This window comes from Natator depressus, chromosome 9 (assembly GCF_965152275.1).
Source record: "Natator depressus isolate rNatDep1 chromosome 9, rNatDep2.hap1, whole genome shotgun sequence".
Taxonomy (NCBI): domain Eukaryota; kingdom Metazoa; phylum Chordata; order Testudines; family Cheloniidae; genus Natator; species Natator depressus.
This window is the reverse complement of record NC_134242.1, coordinates 75,847,352-75,868,087: the sequence shown is the minus strand read 5'-3', so window position 1 is coordinate 75,868,087 and position 20,736 is coordinate 75,847,352. Positions and strand designations below refer to the sequence as shown.

General features: G+C 48.7%; 1 protein-coding gene across 1 annotated transcript; it reads left to right on the top strand.

The window, feature by feature from the left end:
• The first annotated feature begins 938 nt into the window (after nucleotides 1-938).
• Nucleotides 939-19,362, top strand: ARR3 (arrestin 3). Its single transcript, XM_074963131.1, has 17 exons — nucleotides 939-1,029; nucleotides 3,974-4,019; nucleotides 6,010-6,040; nucleotides 6,486-6,546; nucleotides 7,187-7,231; nucleotides 7,667-7,866; nucleotides 8,609-8,668; nucleotides 9,025-9,092; nucleotides 9,485-9,620; nucleotides 10,228-10,312; nucleotides 11,553-11,625; nucleotides 12,429-12,566; nucleotides 13,285-13,368; nucleotides 15,210-15,233; nucleotides 16,010-16,062; nucleotides 18,047-18,056; nucleotides 19,192-19,362. The coding sequence occupies exons 2-17, from the start codon at nucleotides 4,003-4,005 to the stop codon at nucleotides 19,289-19,291; spliced, it is 1,185 nt and encodes a 394-aa protein (XP_074819232.1). The 5' UTR covers nucleotides 939-1,029; nucleotides 3,974-4,002; the 3' UTR covers nucleotides 19,292-19,362.
• Nucleotides 19,363-20,736: the final 1,374 nt, after the last annotated feature.

Sequence of the window (20,736 nt, the reverse complement as noted above, 5' to 3'; positions counted from 1 at the left end):
GGTAGGACAAGAAGTAATGGGCTTAATCTGCAGCAAGGGAGATTTAGGTTAGATATTAGGAAAATATTTCTAACAATAAGGATCATTAAGCTCTGAAATAGGCTTCCAAGGGAGGTTGTGGAATCTCCATCATTAGAGGTTTTTAAAAACAGATTTGGACAAACACCAATCAGCGATGGTCTAGTTTTCCTTGGTCCTAGCACAGCGCGGTGGACTGGACTTCATGACTTCTCAAGGTCCTACATTTCTATAATTCTATGATTGAAGAATGCCAGGAAGAAACAAGGACTGCAAACAGGGGCGGCTCTACCAATTTTGCCGCCCCAAGCAGTCGCCGCCCGAATTGCTGCCGCTGCAACAGCGGCAGAGCTGCCGCCAAATTGCCACTGCCCCCGCAAGAGCGACAGAGCTGCAGCTGAATTGCCGCCGCGGGACACGGACTGCCGCCCCATTCTCAGTGCCGCCCCAAGCACCTGCTTGGAAAGCTGGTGCCTGGAGCTGGCCCTGACCACAAAGCTTCCCCATTCTAATGTCTTCCCAGGGCTCCTCGTTACACCTCGCCCTGCTAGCGTCTCAAACCAAGTCTCCTAATGACCTGGTGTGATTTTGCAGCAGTGCAGTGATTGTGGAAACAGGCTCCAAGCATTGTGCTAACTTCCGATGTGCAAGAGCAAAGCATCCATCCTAATTACAGTACCATCATCAGGATTTAAGCCTGCTCTACCAAGCTCTCTAATCTGCTTTCTCAGGGCTCCAGCAGAAGCATTATTTATAGCCCACTCTTACTTACTAAAAGTCCCTCAACTAATAAAGTAATAGGATTCTAGCCTCGAAATACTCCCCCTACAATATGCACACACACACAAATCACATCTCCAGTCAAAGCCTCTCTGGCAAGAGCAGCCTCCAGGGGAGGGACTAGCAAGGAGCTATAAGAAGCCTACAAGCAGAGAGCAGAAGCCTCCTTGTAACTTGGCTATAGAAGAAAGGGCTGGAAGAGTAGCTGGGCTCTGTTCACTCATCTCACAGGTAAGACCTCTCTACCTCCCTTTTTCTCAGGCTGGGAGAGGGAGAGGCTTTTTCTGTCCCTCACATCCAGTACTCTGGGGGAAGGTCAGTTACTCTGTCTGGTTACGTTATGAGCTCACTGGGGCAGGGACCCTTCTAGGTCTTGTAAAGCGCTAAGGACCAGTAATGTTAATTTTTCAATAGCGGCTATATAGGTGGGTAGCGCCTTCTGGCCCACAGGGGGCTAAAAGAGGGCTGCCTGCCTGCTGAGACACTAAAGGACTTTGCCAACCCTATCCAGGGAACCCAGGAGCCTGCATGTGGTTGAGCTGGAAACCAGAGAACAGAAGTATTAATATGTCAGAGTAGGAGATGCCCCATCCTAACCAAGCCATAATATGTCTCCAAATCCCTAGTGCACCCTTCCTCACAACAGCCTTAGGAGAAATAGGAGGGGACTCAGCTCCTTTCTTCTCTGGCTTCCTCCTTCCACTTTCTTCTTTAATTCCCACCACATCCCACCACCAACATCCTGCCATAGACCTGCCTTGTCTCCATCTGGGGAATGGATGAGTCCCATAATATCCTCCTCTGCTCCCTCTTTCTCTGACTCAGGGTAATCTGCCTGCTACTGCTCCTGAGGTCTAGCTAGGGCAGATGCCCAGCGTTTCAGAATCCCAGAGCTTTTCCACAGGGCATTAAAGACACAGTCTGCTGTTAGGATTAATTACCTGTCTCCCAATGGGGCAGAAGGGGGCTCATCCCTCTTCCCCCAGAGTTCTGATTTCTTTTTTCTCCTGGGTTTTGTTTCAATTACACTGAAAAAAGCTCTGCCCATGTGCCGCCCAACTTAGCAGTTCTGCCTGGGTTCCTATCCCACCTGGCTTAAGCAGGGCTATCCAAGTTTAAGATGCTGAGCTCATCCCTGATAAGCTCCCCGCAAATCAGCTGATTACAACTGAGATGTTTACAAGTGTAATTCTGGCAGCAAAGACTGATAAAGTAAAGCTCATTCAGATGATGACAAGATCTTGAGCAGTCCCCTGACTGCAGGGCGAAGCCAGAATCCACTCCATGTTGGCACAACGCTACAGTGCAGGGTTTACCTGAATTGTCTCTGATGATTAATGATCACTATGGCAGTCTATGCTCTCAGACCATTCACTGGGACAGAGGGAAGGAAACGGAACTGGATATCTACGGTCCCGGGAATTGACCTGGGTTTCGCACACCCCTGGAATGGACTTTGGGACCCTGGCCCTGCACCACTAAAGCCATGGGTTTTCATGGATTTCAGTAAAAGCAAAAGCAGTCCCCATACTAGCTATGTAAAGAGTGAAGAGAGAGATGATGGATTCATGAATGGTGAGAGACAGATGTAGAGGCAGAAGTGGTTAAATATGGAAATGTTCAAAGCAGAATGGTATTTTCATTTCCCACAGGCTGAATTATAGGAAAGCCCATTGTGCAGACTGTGAGCTTTTTGGGGAGAGGGGACTGTGTCTTCCTGGGTATGTGTATAGTGATAAGCACTAGTCAGCAATGACAGTGGCAATTGTGCATTCCCATTAAACTGATGTGGGGGTAGAGACAGGAGAAATAATTTCCCATAGCAGCAGCATGAGATGGATCTTACCTGCCCTATTTTTGTGCATTCTCAGAGTAATAATAATTAATAATATTTAGCCCTTAACTAGCACTTTCCATCCACTGATCTCAAAGCACTTTACAAAGTGGGATCAGCTTATTATCCTATTTTTACAAGGGACAAGCCCACTGAGGAAACCGCGGTACAGAGAGTAAGGACAACAATTTCAGAAGTGGCCCTATTTCTGGCTGCTTCAGCTTTTGGGCAACCAGTTTAAGACATGCGGGATCTAATTTTCAGAGGTGCTGAGCCCCCACAGCTCCCATGGGAGTTACTTGTATCTTGTCAGAAGAGTCTAGGACCTCAGGAAGGGACTTCTCTTATGGGGAAAGCCAGCTCTTTGTCCTTGTTCAAAGACCCCTTCCTGGGAGGTTGTATGTAATTAGTGGCTTGAATATGCATTGGTCTTGACTGCTCTAAGCTTGGTTTCCTAGCTCCCTTTATAGAGGACTGGCAATATAGCAACCAGCAGCTTCCTCCTAACAAGTCATTATAGCAAATTTCTTGCAGATAAGGACTTGCGTAAAATGCTAGCTCCTCTAGTAGCTTCATTCATTCATCCCCCTTTCCCAGCCCCACAGATGCTCACTCAACAGTCACTTGCCATCAGGATGGTCTGAAATGGTTCTTCTGTCACCTTCTAACATCTGTTCTGCCCTACTCATCACTCTCGTCTTTTCTGACCCTCATTTTCTTTGCTGCCTTCCAGTGTGATAGAGGAAGAGTTGGATGCTAGGTCTGTTCCCATCTGGGTTATGGGGGTAGCCTCGAACCACAGTTAAACTTGCATCAGTGCTGCATGCACCTAGCCACATCCACCAAGTCCTTAGGGAATCAGGAGCAAACCTGGGCTGGGAAACAGAATGCCCTAACCCCACTCATAGCCTGTTCCTCTGCTGTCCTGAGACGTACGAAAGAACCAGTGAGACCATAGCCTGAGACCCCAGGCTGAAGGAAGGCCCTGGCCTATCCTAATATCATAGTGTCCCATCAAATGTTAGACCTGTCATTGTGAGAACTAGGGCTCCTAGATATCTCACCCTGGTGACGCTAGGCTGAGGAACTAGGGCGCCGCCCATGCCATGGCCATGCCATTGAGTGGCGCTGTGACCCCACGCACCACTCCCTCAGATTTGGAGGGGGTGGGTGTCAGGGCTTATGGGCCAGGGGAGTCAGGCTGCTGGTGGGAAGGGGGCGCCTGAGAGGGGAAGAGGAGGGTCAGGTGGGAGGAGCACAAATCTATGCCCCCCCTCCACAATTTTAAAGGGCTCTCTGAAGACCCTGCTTTTGATTGTTTTCTTTTGCTTCCTTTTGCAGAACCCCTGCTGTGCAGCGACTGATTGAAAATGTCAGACGGCTCCAAGTATGTCTTCCTCTTCCTTCTCCCACTATGTATTGGATTGGGGCACTGCAGAGTGCCAACATGCAGCACCCTTCACAGGAAAGAGGGGACCCCAAACACACTGTGTTAGCTCGCCCCAGCCCTAGTGGAGGCAGCCCATACCCTGCAGAGATCGGATGGAATGGGGTAAATGCCCATTGTTTTGAAGGCCTCAGCCCCCTCCGGGGACAGTCCTGCAACCAGCCCATGTTGCCTTTTGCTCCCTCTCGATGTGGGACTGGGATGTGCCATCCTCCAGGGATGGTCAGGAGTCTCATGCACGTGTGTTTAGCAGTGGGTGACAGGACTTTGCCTGGCTTTGGTGGCCCATCCCTCTCTCTGTCATGCATATTCAATGCCATCTGCTGGCATTATGCAAGCTCTCCCACTCTGTATCCTGCCCAGAACAAAGCCTGCGTCTGAAGGAAGCTGGGTGCTTAATGTTAGACTTGATGGAAAGGGAACGTGGGATTATGGTAATGGGAATTGACACTGAAGTCACTATCAGCTCCTTAGCATCAGCCTCCAGCTGGCAAGGATGTCCAAGGTGACTTTAATCCTCCAGAGTCTGGGCCAGGAGCCAGATGGACATAGGACCAGAGGAACTTCCAACCCAGTCAAGTGTCCCAGCTCCTGCCAAAATCAAACCAGTTCAGTGGTCCATTAAGTCCAGTGTCCTGGCCCAAGCAGCGGCCAGTTCTTGATACGTTAAAGGAGGAGGAACCCCACCATCACAAAAAACCGACCCTCGTGGTAGGTCACATGTGCTGCAGTGTTCACGTGTAGTGGCTGGGCTCAGTGACTATAAACCCTGCATCTATCTCATAGATCAAGCAGTTTGACTTTGTTGCTGAAGGTCCCAAATCCAGTCTCTTTTGATGAGAGCGGTGTCTGTATGCATATGCAGCCACATCTATGTACATGGGGGATTGTCTCCTCACCACTGGGTGATCAGTTCATGCAAGGAAATAGGAGCATTGGGAGCCCATGTAGCCTTTTACCCTGACTGCAGATAATGTCTAACTGGAATAGGAACTTGCCCCACAGCATATGCTAAAGCATCAGAGTTTAGCATTACTAAGGCCATGTCTACACTACGGGGACTACAGCAGCACAGTTATGGTGCCATAGATAGACTGGCATAACCTGTACTGTAGACGCATCCTACAGCAACAGTAAGGGTTTTTCTGTCATTGTAGGAATATCACCTCCGCAGCTGCATTTACACCGTGGGTTAGGTCTGCATAGCTCACCTGGGTGGATTTTCCCCATCCCTGAGCACCTGTTGACCTAAGTGCAAACCAGGACTGAGTGTTTGGCAACAGTAGCTCCCTGTCCTGTGGAGAAATCCATTCCCCAGTGCCAGCAGCTAGAGAGAATTGGGGAAATGCAGCAGGCCTACCTGAGAAACCTGAGACAGGAGCAGGACCAGTGCCTGGCTGGCTGACCATATTCTACAGTGAAAGGAGATATATACACATGGTCTCCCTAACTCCAGGAGCTGTTCACTAGCTAACACTCTCACATTGCAGTTCCCTGCTTTCCTCCCCAGCCTTTAAAATATGGTCTGTGGCAACAGTATGTCCTCCACTCCTCCCCACCAGGAATATTCTTCTCATGATAGTAGGCAGAGAAATCCACAGCACAGATTGCTCAGGGCATATGATATCTCCCTTCTCCCCAGCCATTTGAGTCTGCACCAGGCAGAAACAGACAGGAGCTCAGTTTGGGGTCTGACCATGCAAGGGACTGAACCCCCAAAGATCCTGAATTCACATGCCCACTCCTCTGTAGCTGAGAGTTCTGGCTACAGACTCAGACTCGCTCCCCGACTTCCTCCTAACTACCAGGTGAACTGACTCCCCTTCTCCTCCCTTTCTCTGAACATAGCACTTAGGCAGAGGCCAGCCTGCAGGGACTTTCAATCTTTTCCCAGACCTTCCCAACCCCTTTGTGTTTGTTTCCTTTGCAGGGTTTTTAAGAAGACCAGCCCCAATGGGAAGGTAAATACCTGCTGAGCTTGGGCAAGCCTGGGGGGCTGCAGAACACAGACACATGCAAATTTGTATCCCAGGACACTTTACCTGTTGAACTAAATTGTATTTGATTTATTCAGGCACTACTAAGAGAGACTTGCAGGAACATGTGTGTCAGAGACTCCATGCTAGGGGGATTCCAAATCTACCAGGGGTACATTGTGGGGAATCCCACCCTCTTCAATCTCTCTCTTACTCTATTTCTGATGCACCTGGCATTTTTAAATATAATGAAGTCCCTAAGTAATGATGGCTGTTCTGGTAACTTGAATAATCACAGTATCGAGAGATCTCCATTCCATGATCCCAACCACGGCTACAAACTTGAAACTTCCACTGGTCAAATGAAGAACAACAATCTGTTTCTTTGCTGTTCTTTTTTTTTTTTTTCCTCCCCTCATGCTGCCTCCAGTTATCCATCTACTTGGGGAAGAGAGATTTTGTGGACCATGTAGGTTCTGTGGAACCTGTAGGTGAGTGACGTTATCGTCCCCATCCCATTCTGCAAGCCAGTATCCTCTGCATGTGACACGGCACCTGATTGCTATGTAGCTGGTTGTCATGTTGCAAACAAAAGTTTTGTGAGGCCAGATTGTCAGCTGGTGTAAAATGGCTTAGCTCCATATGTTCCAGTGGTCGGTGATTTTCAGTGGGAATAAGCAAGAGGAGCAAGCAAGACTTGTGAGAAGCAAAAATTCTGGTTTCCTGCAAATATCTGTAACATAAGACAAAGGTGGGAGAAGCAGAAAATCTAGCCTCTAGGAGCAGGTAGACAGACACGCACTAGCTCTGCTCAAGCTAGCACACTAAAAATAGAAATGTGCCCATGACAGCATGAGCAGCGTGCCTGAGTACGTACCCAGGAGGTCAGCCAGGTCTGTATATGGAGAAAACTGATCACTACATGGAAATGGTTTTGGAAGTATTTTAGGAAGTGGTAGCACCTCTTCAACATGCAATTTCCCTATGGGATGGGCTAATGTCTCTGCAGCTGGAGAAAGGAGCTACTTTTGTTGACTAAATTTATGGATAAAGTACATTTTTAAAAGAACATTTGCAGCCCCACCTGTTGTGAAGGCTGAGCTCACCTGCACTTCTTGTGCTTATTTGCAGATGGTGTTGTCTTGATTGATCCAGAGTATCTGAAGGATAGAAAAGGTAACTCTCTGCAGCAATAAGATGCAAATGTTGAGGCTATGATATGCCTTGTGACTGTAGTTAGGTTAAAGTGCCTAGTGATCACCAGTCTCCCTATTCAAAGCAACCCTTCCTGAGCCAGAGATGAAAGACTGTCTCTGTGTTCTGCTCTTCTCTTCTGTCTTGGGTACTGATTCTGAAGCTACCAGAGGCTTGAAGAAGGATTTCATGGATCTTTCTATCTTTCCACTGGGCTTTAGAGACCCAGCCCTAGATAATTGGGTCAGATTTTTGCCTGCACAAAGAAACTGCTTTTAACTTTGAAGAGTCATTAACATGGCCTCTTCTCTTGTCTCAGTCCTGCTCCTCCACCTGCCCTTTCCTCATTTCCATTCTTTCCTTTTGCTCATCTTCTTTTCTCTCTTTCAATTTCCATCTGTCCTGCACTGGCCCCAGTGTATGTGATCCTGACTTGTGCATTCCGCTATGGCCGAGACGACCTGGATGTCATTGGCTTGACCTTCAGGAAGGACCTCTATGTCCTGACCACTCAGATTTATCCTCCTGTGCCAGAACAGACACCAACTTCCCTCACTCCTTTGCAGGAAAAGCTGTTGAAGAAGCTGGGCGAGCATGCTTACCCCTTCACTTTCGAGGTAGGAACTTCTAACACACATGGCTCTTTCCATTCACACACTCCATTATCTCTTGCTATGCACCGTCTCTCTGGAGCTGTGAAGCAATGGCCACTTCTCATGCTCCCCAACAAATGATCCAGGATCAGTGGCAACTAAGTTAAGGAGGTAACTCATAGTAGTATCCTTCTCAGCTACATCAGCTCAAAGGTGCTGCCATATTGCTGGGGGAGCAGTCTTGAGATTTTGTCCCTTGGGTAAGGGATTGGGGCAGAACCAGCACCAGCATCAGCTTGAACAGAAGCTTCCTATGGACAGACATAAAACCCATGTCATAGACAATGGCTTAAGAAAGTACAAAGAGACTACGGGGCCCCAAATGCGTTGCTACAGTGATGTGGTGTATGGGTGTGCAGTGTGTGTGTGTGTGTGTGTGAAGTTCCTTGCTCCATTTATGCCTTAGGGAACTAATCCTCAGGCACACTCCTTATCTGAGCTGATAGCCATGATGGAAGAGGAAACTCACCTGCAGAACTCTGAGCTGCTACCAAAATATCTGCCAGGGACACATCTATCCCACCATAAACCCCAAGCCTCAGGGGACTGAAGCTAGGGATTTTCTCATCCCGACACCCCTCGGTGCCAGGGGTCACTAGCCTGGAGTCAGACATTACAGTGAGTGAGGGGGAACCTGAGCTCTGATTGTGCTGTTCTGCTGGGTTGGGTTTGGTGTTCTTGGTGAAGATTTCCTCTCTTCCCCCAGATGGCAACCAACTTGCCCTGTTCAGTCACTCTCCAGCCAGGACCAGACGATCTTGGAAAGGTGAGCTTGGGTTCCGCATTTCATACCTATCATTGACCTGAGAGAAAGACAAAGAGGTGGATGGATGAATTAAGAATCTGTCTCCAACAACCTGCCCCAACTTTAGGGCTCCAAAAATCACAGCTGCTTCCATTGTGGTACAGCCAGCTGGGGGGCAGCTCTGAGAGGGAGGTAGCACAGCTGCTTCATGCAGAGACAGGGTCTTCAGAGAGGTTGATGATACACACTGATGTGATGAGGAAAGGAGGTGAATAAATGTAACTATCAGCACTTATTATCCCTGATGGAAGTTAAGGGGCCCTGTTCCACCCTGAGGCCTATCACAATAACCTTGTAACCATCTGTGTTTCCCTCAGGCTTGTGGTGTGGACTTTGAGGTCAAAGGATTTTGTGCTGAAAATCTGGAGGAGAAAATTCACAAGAGGTAATTCCAGTGCATCCCTTCTTCCCCCATCACCCTAAAGCAAAAGAACCAAGTTTCTCCCCTGAGGCCAAATCCCTGCAGGAGAGCAGCCCTCGATTTATACTTCCAATGGAGGCCACAGGCTTTAGCCTCCATCATCCCTGCCTCATGCTTTTTGATTCAAGGTGCCAGCCTCTGTTTCCATTTCTGATGCTTCTTAAGAGCATACTTTGGTTTGCCCATGCATCTCCCTGGGGCGGGGGAATAAAAGTGTCCATCTGTTTAAGCAAACAGACATTTTCCTCCATTCTTTTAGATCTAGCTGGGGGAGAAGGGTAGGTTATATGTGGGACCCCTTGGGACAGACCCAATGTCTCTGTGCTTACAGGCCTGGCCATTTCTCATCCCTGCAGGAATTCAGTGCGACTGGTGATCCGAAAGGTCCAGTTTGCCCCAGTAAATACGGGTCCAGCACCAAAGTCAGAGACCACCAGGCAATTCATGATGTCTGACAAGCCCTTACACCTTGAGGCCTCCTTGGATAAGGAGGTCTGTATCCCTGTATGGAGTCTCTCCCGTGTACTCTTGCAAGTAGGGCCTGTCCCACACAGACTGGTACATGCTGGTCTTTCCCTTTGCTGCTGGAGACTGATTACAGCAGAAATGCTCAGCTGTGAAACTGAGGCTCCAGAAGAGGATCTCACATCCATTCCAGCCTCCTGACCTATTGTGCCTCTCAGCCTTCCAGCATCCATCATTCATTTGCCAATAAATATGGGGGCTTCATCCCAGCCTGTACTTTTTAAGACATGCTTTACCCTGGGGTGAATCCTCAGGAGTTTAGTTGGGCTGGAACTTTCTCTTCTATGTCTGTATTTCTAGTGCTTGGAAACAGACCCTTTCCACAGACCCAAGAAGACAAAGGACCCCCTCCTATCTGGGCTGTCCCCTTCTTGGAGAGGAGAGGTCCTGGTGCACATTGCATATGCATTCCCTTGGGTCCCTGCATCCTAGCTATTACAGGTCTCTCTTTCCATGGTGCCTCAACTTCTACTTATCTATTTAGGTCCTTACTTTGGTGCCCATCATCATAGTATCTGGCTACTTCCTTAACACCTGTTAGCGCGCAGTGTAACCAGCTCCGTTGTGATTGCAGATCTATTACCATGGAGACCCAATCACTGTCAATATTAATATCAACAACACCACCAACAAGATTGTGAAGAAAATTAAAATATCAGGTGAGAGAGAACATGGTGCACACCCTCAGGCCTCAGCTTCATTCTTACCTCCTGTGCCCCACATTCTTCCTTTTGCCCCCTGCCCTACACTTTGCTCATGCCCCACACCCTGGGGCAGACCTTTAAAACACCTTTGTGAGAGTCAGGTTTTATAAATAAGTGTGCACATGGGCCCAGTAGGTGAACTCTGCTGGTTGGGCACAAGGCCGAATGCCTCACCTCTTCTCTTCCCCACTCTCCCAGGCTCAGAGAGTAAATCCCTGCGCCTGCTTCTCCTCTCACTTGCACCAGTTCTACACCAGTGTAGTTCCACTGACTTCAGTGGGGTTATACCTCCTTTAAACCAATGCATGGGAGGGAAGAACCAGGTACTTTGTATGGTTCAGGGATGCGGTTTAGAGACACAATAGTTTCATTCACCCTCATAGAGCTCAGACTGTTAGGGGAGGGATGAGATGTAAAACAACTGAGGCCAGAAGCCTGCACGACGTGTGTCATGCTCCAACTTTATCTAACCTGTCAATGCAGCGGTGGAATGACTAGGAAAATCCTTGGGAAGCCCCCTGCTATTCCACTGGTTTAAGGGACTACCTCTTGAGATGCTACAGAGCCGCAGTGTCACAGGGTATGCACAAGGGGGGCAAGCATGAGCATGCCCCTCCTCCAATCTCAGCGTGTCTCTACAGCCCAGGGAGGGAAGAAGCAGCGTGGCTGGCTGCCAGCTGAGCTCCTCCTTCCCTGATCCCTGCAGGTGCAGCCTGCTGCTTCTCCTTCCCTGCTGCTGGTGTCCCAGGCATTGCCTCGGCCTCCAGCCCTGACTCACCTCAGTGAGTGCCTGCAAAGCAGGCAGCAGTGCTGGGACTCCAGCAGTGGGGAAGAAGCAGCAGCTGGAGGATGAGGGGGAGGGGGAGGAGGAGTTCAGGTGGCAGCCAGCCGCCCTGCTGCTTCCTCCCTCCCTGGGGGGGGCGGGGGTTGCAGGGACACGGAGAGTGCAGTTGCCAGGGCAGCTGCTGCCACCTTGCTGCCGGGCATCCCCGCTAGGGTGTCTCGAGAAATCTGGGCCGGGGGGGGATCACGCAGACCTTTCACTTGTGTGTGTTTAATGTGCCCCTCCGAAAGCAGTCAAATTTAAATTCCTGCGCATGCCTCTGTACAGAGCCACGGACAGTGTGTGCAACATCCTATGTGATAGGCATGTCATTGCCACGATAGACATTGTGTTCCCTTTCTCTCTGATCAGTTGAGCAGATCACAGACGTGGTTCTCTATTCGCTGGACAAATATACAAAGAACGTGTGCACAGAAGAGATACTGTAAGTGAGAGGAGGTAGCAGATCATATATCACTGGGCTTGGCTGGCCAGTAGAGTGAGGGGGAGAGAGAGAGAGAGAGAGAGAGTCAAGGAGTGGGAAGAGAAAGATGGGGAAAGAGAGGAGGCAGGAAAGATGACGTTTCAATGCGGAGCAAGACTATCCAGAGTTCTAATAGGAAATAGGGAAAAAGAAACAGAGCTTTGAAAGGGATATAAACCCCCAAGCATCAGGGCATAAGCCACTGTCTAACCACTGGGAGCTAGGAGGAAACTTCCCTGGGGACAGATTGTCACACAACTGCCCACAGCAGGGTCCTTGCAACTTTCTCTGGAGCATTTGGCGCTGGCCACTGTCAGAGACAGGATACTGCGTGGACTAGATGGGTCACAGGTCAGATCTAATCTGGCAGGTCCTGTGTTCCTGTGCAAAGGAAGAGGGAGAAAGAAAAGGGGAGGAGAAATACAAAGGAGAAGGAAGTGGGAGAGAGAAAAGGAGACAGAGAAGCCGGGGGATACAGACAGCAGGCACGTTTGTGTTTGGCAGAGTGGCGGGGGAAATAGAGATTCTCCTCTTCCTGGGGCATAGAGTCAGCAGGGTTGGGGGAAGGGATCAGGTAGTGTGTTGTGGCCTTGCTCTGCCCAGACACATCTGCTCTGGGTCCATAATCACAAGCCGTTCCCTGGTGCAGCAGCAGGCAGCTCAGGATCCTAGCTTTCCAGTGGGTTACTTGCAATTGTCACTACTCTGTTCTCTGTTGGGACTTTGGTGGCTGTTCTGAGCTTTCCTCTCTGCATCCCTTTCAGTGAGACTGTGGCTGCCAATTCCACCTTCTCCAAAAGCTACACAGTGACTCCCAGCCTATCATCCAACCGTGAGAAGCGTGGCCTAGCACTTGACGGCAAGCTCAAACATGAGGATACCAACCTGGCCTCCACCACCATGTAAGAGAAAGGCCTCCACCCTGCCCACAGTGCTCTCCGGCCGATCTCTTTGCTTCTCTTATCAGTCTCTGCCAGACAACCACTTCCCACACACTACTCCCACTTTGTACCATCCAGTGCTGCTTGCCAATACCTAGGTACCCAAACCTTGAGCTGCAGCCTCCACTCCTGCTAGTCCAGTCCTGGGCCTCTACACACTGCTTATGTACCTTGATCCTGTCCTGCCTCAGTCCCTGCAGCTCTGTTTCTAAGACCTTCTTGAGCAGAGACTGTTAATCATGCTGAAGAATTTGTTGCGTTTGTGATGAGGCTGCACACCCACTGATCCATCTTGCAGGTGAGAGGTAAGCCCATGGGCCTGACCATGATCTTTAAAAGATCCCATAACACTTTTTCCAAGAGCCGGTGCATCAGCCCTAGTGTCCTGATAAAATTCCAGCTGAGGTAATTACCATCTACACCCACAAATTCCTCCATGCTTTCAGCTACATTAGTCTTCCCTTCCTTTGTGCCCTGTGGCTGTGCAGTTAAACAGCTACTTCCCTCTGCACAAGATGGAGCCCTATGGGAGACACAGATTATAAGATTTTTATGGCATTGTTGTGGTGGCTTAAACCTATTTTAGTAGCTGTCATCCTGATCATCAGGTGACAAATTCAACATGGCATTTCTCATCCCAGGTCATCTTCTGACCTCTTTTCTATGCTTTTTCTTGTAGACTGAGACCTGGGATGGACAAGGAGGTATTGGGGATCCTGGTGTCCTACAAAGTGAAGGTCAACCTAGTGGTATCCAGAGGAGGGTGAGCATCTTTCCGGTACATAGAGTGTGACTCTTTGGTGTAAGAGTTGTGTGTTTGAACAACACCTAGCATAACAGTGACCTAGTGCATGACTGGAGCTCCTAGGCACTACCCCAATACTACTACAGCTAATCAGAATAATACTGACATGTACTGACCAGGGAAATAGCTTAATAACTGGATTCCTTAGTTTGCCTTTTGGGGCCATCTCTGTACCCTACAAACACTTAAGCCGGGGTTCTCAAACTACATTGCACCGCGACCCCCTTCTGACAACAAAAATTACTACATAACCCCAGGAGGGGGGACCAAAGCCTGAGCCCGCCCAAGCCCCACTGCCCCGGGTGGAGGGGGCCGAAGCCTGAGCCCGCCCGAGCCCCACCAGCCTGGGTGGAGGGGACCAAAACCTGAGCCTGCCCGAGCCCCACGGCCCCGGGTGGAGGGAGCCGAAGCCTGAGCCTGCCCAAGCCCCATTGCCCCGGGTGGAGGGGACCAAAACCTGAGCCTGCCCGAGCCCCACAGCCCTGGGTGGAGGGAGCCGAAGCCTGAGCCCGCCCGAGCCCCACTGCCCCGGGTGGAGGGAGCTGAAGCCTGAGCCTGCCTGAGCTCCGTTGCTCTGGGTGGAGGGGACCAAAGCCTGAGCCCGCCCGAGCCCCATTGCTCCGGGTGGAGGGGGCCGAAGCCTGAGCCCACCCGAGCCCCACTGCCCTGGGTGGGAAAGACAAAGCCCGAGGGCTTCAGCGCCAGGTGCACAGGTGCCAGCTTACTCTGGGACCCAGGGATGCTCAACCTCCCGCTCTGCGCCCACCCACCTCCTTCTCCCAAGTCCCCACCCCCACTCCACCTCTTTCAGCCCCACGTCTTCCCGCCCAATTCCATCCCCTCTCCCGAGTGCGCCCTGTCCCCGTGCCTCCCTCCTCCCTCCCCTGCGCCTTCTGCCCACTGTGAAACAGCTGATCACGGGCGGGAGGCACTGGGAGAGAGGAGGAGGAGTTGATCGAAAAGGCAGCCAGTGGACAGGAGGCGCTGGGCGGGGAAGGGAGGAGTTGGCTACCGATGGGTGCTGAGCACCCACTAATTTTTGGAGCACCTTTTGGAATCGGCACCTATGCCCAGGTGGGGGCCTGTAACCTGAGCCCCACCACACAGGGCTGAAGCTGGTGGGCTCAGGCTTCGGCCCCAGCAAGTCTAATGTGAGCCCTGGCGACCCCATTAAAACGGGTTTGCGACCCACTTTGGGGTCCTGACCCACAGTTTGAGAACTGCTGACTTAAATCATCCAGGCATTGGGTCATCCACATGGCATCCATTCCAGAGGTGAGCCTTGGATTCTCAGTGATTCCCACCCCTTTGCTCCCAGGTCACATCCCCATTTATACCCCTGCACCTCACTTTATTACCAAACATTCTCTAATGTCCCACATTCTCATAAACAAACTAGGGAAATGTGGTGGAGATAAAATTCCTATAAGGTGAATGCATAACTGATTAAAGACCGTGCTCAAAGAAAGAAGTTATCAATGATTCATTGTCAAACTGGGAGAGCATATCTAATGGGGTGCCACAGGAGTCAGTCCTAGGTCCAGTACTATTCAGTATTTTCATTTATGATTTGCATCATGGAGTGGAGAGTATGGGACTCTTGACACATCACCACAGGACACCTGGGTGCCATGACAGCAGGGATCTGTGAAGGGTGTCACTCACCTGCCCAAAGTAACAGTGACACGAAATGAAAAGCCTCATTGTCCAGAAGGGGACATTTTCCACTCATTCATTACATTTGTATTTGTTGTACTGTTTTTTAGTTGAATTCTATGTTCTTTCTTTCATCCCCACAGCATCCTGGGAGATCTCACTTCAAGGTAAAGAATGAGTCAATTGACGGGTGTCTATCAGGAATGGTGTCCCTGCTTACGGAGCTTTGCAATCATATGGTGCACAGGGCCCAGAGACAATGAATCCTTCTTTCACTGTACAAGAATGAATATCAAGCCGCCCCCACAGCTTCACACCTCCAAAACACACATATGCAAACACACTTTCAGACACCTTGCGTGAAGATGTGATTGTCAAACCCCACACCGCCTGTGTGACACCTTCCTGTGTCCTGCTAGTGGGTGGCTCCTCTTCTCTGGGCTCTCATATTCCCTGCTCAGCTGTTAGTGCAATTACCCAGCAGATGACTTGTGCTAAGAGAACTTCACTCAAAGTTGAGGAAGGAGTGGGTCAAGTAGAAAATCCAAGGCCTTTTCTGGCCCAAACCATGATTTGCAGCCTGACCTCTCTCCAGTCCGCTCTCTGACCTGTATTTCGCAGCACCATTCAGGGAGTTGGATGGTGTTCCTAATGCAAACACACACAGCTGCTCCCCATCCTGTCCTTGTCCCACAAAAGTTACATTTTAACACATATCAGTTTTAATTACGATTTTGATTATCTGATTGTTGCAAAGCATTGTGGGATGTTTCCATGACTGCCGGAGTGCTGTAAGCAAGCCTGAGCAGAGACAGCCAGACCTGTACTCATGCCCATTGAAAAGGCCATCAGTTCAGGAGGATTTAACATACTCTTGTGCTCTTCCTTCACAACTGTCTCTGTGTAATTCTCCCCTTTAAGAGATGTGTGCTTTTCCTTCCAGTGATGTTGGTGTTGAGATGCCTGTTATTCTGATGCACCCAAAGCCCACTGATGGTGAGTGATCACGCTGGAATACAATTTTCACTAGGGAAGCAGCAGGGAGGAAATGCATTCATATTCCTGAAGGTGTCAGAAACACTAGTGACACCAGTTATCTCTAAGGCCAGGTGAAGCAGTTCAGCTCAGAGAAGACCCAACCCAGATGGAAACAAACCTCAGAGCCTTTCCAGGGTGGGATCAGTTCATTTGCCCTTTTCTCTGTGGCTCTGTTCCTTCTGCCATGGCCAGGCCTGGAAGCTCCAATGCACCCTGAAAGAGAGAGGCTTGTATTATTCCCTCTCCAAACTGAGCTTCCACACTTTCTGCAACTGACCCATCACTGGGTTCCCATGATGTCCTGCACAGTGTGCCAATGATACCATCAACAATATGAAGAAGGCACAGGCTATGCTTTCCAGAGTCCATTGTTTCCAATGAATTTGTAGTCAGTCAGAGCAGTTCCCACTTACATTTTAGCCATGATCTGTCTATGGCGTGCCAGGGGAGGTCTCCCGTAAGTTTGCCACCTCTCCAGATCTTGACAGGACCATCTTGTTTCCTGCAAACTTGTCTTGCAGAACATGCAACTCATCATCACACCAGTATGCTGCATTGTGATGGCACAGACATCACAACTTCATGATGCTGTGGGCTTGTAGTGGAGGACAAATTTTTAAGGGTGGTGATCCAATGCCCAGCCAAGACTTGAGGCTAATGCTCTGCTGGAGCAAAGGTCCTATTTTGCAATTGTGTGTCTGAGCCACTAAACACAACACAGGTAACAGGAGAGCTGTGAACTGTGTTTAATGCTTATTTAGCAGAATTGAGTAATAAACGCAAAACTCCACAATGTGTGTAGTGTAGTGGAAGGTTTGACTTTGCCTTGAGATCTAGGCTGAGAAATATTCTCAAGGTTGCATGGTGTCTCAGCCATATGTCTACTACTGACCTTCCACAGTAACTCTGCAGATAAAACACACAACCCCTGTCAGTTATTTGCCCCAGAATGTGTCTTTCCAATAGAAATATCCCAGTAGTAAGAACATGTCCTTTTGAAATGCCTGTTTCAGACTAACCTCTGCGTGTCTCTCTCAATCTTTCTCCGCCTCCCCACGATGTGTTTATAAATGGACTATAGAAATGCCAAGGTAAGGAAAAGATTTCTCGGCCTCTATACCAACACTTTCTGTAAGAAATCTGTTACATAAACTCATTGGTGATAGCTGCAATACTATCTAACCTGCTCCCATTTCAATATGCAGTTATGGAGCTTTCTGTGAGTGTCTTGGACCAAAAGATCCATCATAGGGCTCAGGCCCCACAAATGTGTGCTCTCGACATCACAACAGACACTATGACATTACAATGTGATGTCACCGCTAAAATGAGCATTGTCATAGCGGGAGGAGAAACCAAAGCTGTAAGAGAGGCATGTTTGCAGCTTAATTTTGTTTATTTTATGGTTTCCTGGCTTTTCTTCTCCTTGCTAAAATCACACTGGCCCCTGTTGTTTCAGATCCAAACTGTGTTGCCTATTTCAGTGTTACTTTATTATTTTCTGAAGGGAGTTGCTGTCACCAAGTTGGCTCCATAGATACATGCCCTGCTCTGTTGCTATGGTAGATGGCCCACTGATAGAGATTTCTGTCCCTTGCTCCTATCAGCACAGCTGAGAACACAGACTACAGCGCTCCCAATGCTGTTGCTTCCTTGGTAATCTTAGCTGGCTCCAACTCACTTAAGCTTGGTGGCTGCTGGAAGCTGCACTCCAGGCACTGGACTACCGGAAACTGTAACCAAAACAAAATCCAAAATGTCCCTAGAGAGAGGGCACTGGCTGAATTCTTAACAGCAATAAATCCTGTAGCTACTGTAATTAGTGTAGGAAATGACTAAAGCATCCAAGAACTGTCCCAACAGGACACAAATCCACCAGGATTGTTATTACCAAATCCCACTATGTGCCAATAAATTATATATTGAGAGCCAGCCTCATAAGATAAAGTCCTGTATCGCCCTGGTAATTCTGTTTAGCTCCAGAACACTCTGTCCAAAGGGCTCTAACGGTGAAATCCCACTTCCCCAGCTGGCAGCAATTTATACTGGCCAAAACACAAGGATGGAATTGCCACACTTACAAGTTTCCCCTCTAGGAAATCTCACAATGTCAAATCCATCCCCCCACTCCAAAGTCCACCAGCTATGACTTTGATCTTTAGTTGCAAGACCATGAAAGACCATTTTTGTGTCTAGTTATATCCTGCGAGGTGCTGCTGCGGGACACTGGAGAAATGCATGAAAATCAGAACCGTACTTTGGGAACAGGCAGAGTCCAGGAGCTCCCTGTACCTAGATAAGCTACTCACGTGTTCTCACAGCAAAGAATGTGCCCTTTATAGCCTCTCTATGAGCCTAGTCAGGATATTTCAAATTTCTCTCAGGAGTACGGAACCCACTTGCACTTCATTCAGTTTGTCAAATCACTTTATAGTCTTGAAATTTTGGAACCTGTTTTGCTAAATTTTCTCCTTTTTTCCTTCTGTTCCTTTTTGTGCCTCTTTCTCTGTTTCATGGTGTCATTTTGCATTTCCCTCTTGCAAGGAGGTAACTAATCCTCTTTATGTCTCTCTGTCTCCATTTTGTCTGTTTGGTCACTGTGTAAAACTTTGTCTTCAGGAATCTCTTTAGATGCAGGTTTCCCCCCTCCATACACACACCTAGCTGAATGTCCTGAGCAGAATTGCATTGCTTCTGCTGGTAAAAGTCTTAGCCACTTGAGTAGCTATTTACTATTCATCAGCACATCTTGTGGATTGCCTTCAGTAAATGTCCCCCACTACACTGTCCTAACCAATTAGCACTCCAAGCCTCCTGGGGCCAGGGCTGAAATATGTACAGAAGGTGAAGCACTGTTCCTCAACAGAACATGTGCGTTGAGGAGTCCTGTGAGGCTGGGTGTCAGCAGAAAGTGGACATTGTCTCCATGCTTCTGATTATTTAAGCAGGGACTTCACCCTTTTGGGACTTTCACACTGTGACCCTCCCTCCTCTCCCCCCCCCCGCCCCACACCCCGAGGCAGATGATGTGTGTAGTCACCAAAGTCCCAATTTTGAGGCCTCATCATACTGTCTTCTTCTCTCCAGTGAGGAAGACATTGTGATTGAGGAATTTGCTCGCCAAAAACTCCAGGGGGAGAAAGACGATGAAGATGAGAAGGAGGAAGCTGAAAAAGACGAAAGCTAATCTGCTGCCCTGTCCGGTCCAGCCAAAACATGCAGCAGTGACCACTCCAGTGCACATAGATTTTTTAGAGCCGTCCCTGATGTACCAATCTTATATTGTGGTGTGATACAATCACCATTTGTTAGCAACTGTAACTATTTGAATGCTGTCAAGGAAATGTGTTACATTCTGTTTATGCCACCCACTGGAATTCTGCAACATTCTGCAATTTCTTTATAAATAAAACTATATAAACTGAAATGTGCTGGAATCCATTTATTTTGGCTTTGGTTTTACTCTGATCACTTCCTCATAAGTCAAGGAAGAGCCTACAAGCTAGAGGCAAAGTTGGTGCACAAGTCCCTGTGTCTCTTTCAGAACAGCGCCAGCTAGGTGGACACCACCCCACAGGGAAGGGTCAAGTCCAAACAAATTGGTTTTATAAATATGTTATTAAAGGAGAATGTTCAGCATATGCTGTATATACTATTCTTATAAGCAGTTCAGATCTGGAATAGCCTTCCAAGGGGAGCAATGGGGCCAAAAAACCTAATTTGTTTCAAGACTGAGCTTGATAAATTTATGGAGGGGATGGTGTGATAAGGTTACCTAAAATGGCATATGGCTCATCTGTGACTGCTATTAGCAAATATCTCTAATGGCGAGAGATGGGACCCTACATGTAGAGTTACTACAGAGAATTATTTCCCAGGTGTCTGGCTGGTGGGTCTCACCCACATGCTCAGAGTCTGATTGATCACCATGTTTAAGGTCAGAAAGGGATTTTTCCCCAGGGCAGATTGGCAGAGATCCTGGGAAGGTTTTTTGCCTTCCTCTACAGCATGGGGAATGGGTCACTTGCTGGTTTGAACTAGAGTAAACAGTGGATTCTCAGTAACTCAGCCAGAAGTTGTGCGTCTGTTGCAGGAATAAGTGGGTGAGGTTCTGTGACCTGCAATGTGGAAGAGGTCAGACTAGATGATCATGCGGGTCCCTTCTGGCCTTAAGGTTTGTGAGCCTATGATTTACACATAAAACCCTTTCAAATCAAATGACAGGACGTCATTTCCTATATTTCAGATTTTCCCTATAACCATGGTCATGTTTGCACTAGGAAAATTCAGACCCATAATTTCGACCCGGGTAGTAATGTTGAAAGTACTGTACTAGTGCGTGCAGGACATCAGCATTCTTACTATGTGACCTAAGTCTTCAAGGCCCATGAAGGCTAAAAACATGGTGTTGTTTTTGCAAATGGAGGCTTATAGTCTACAGTACATTTGGGCAGGGAAGCGTAGATCCCTGTTATCCATCGGATGGGTGGGCCCCTGTTATAGGTGGATTAGGGGAAACCCTGGTATCCAGCTGCTGCGGAGCCCCTGGAATAGATGCATGGGGGGATTTTATGTAAAAATCTGGTGTGTGTGTGTGTGTGGGGGGGGTGTTCCTGTTACAGGTACATTGTG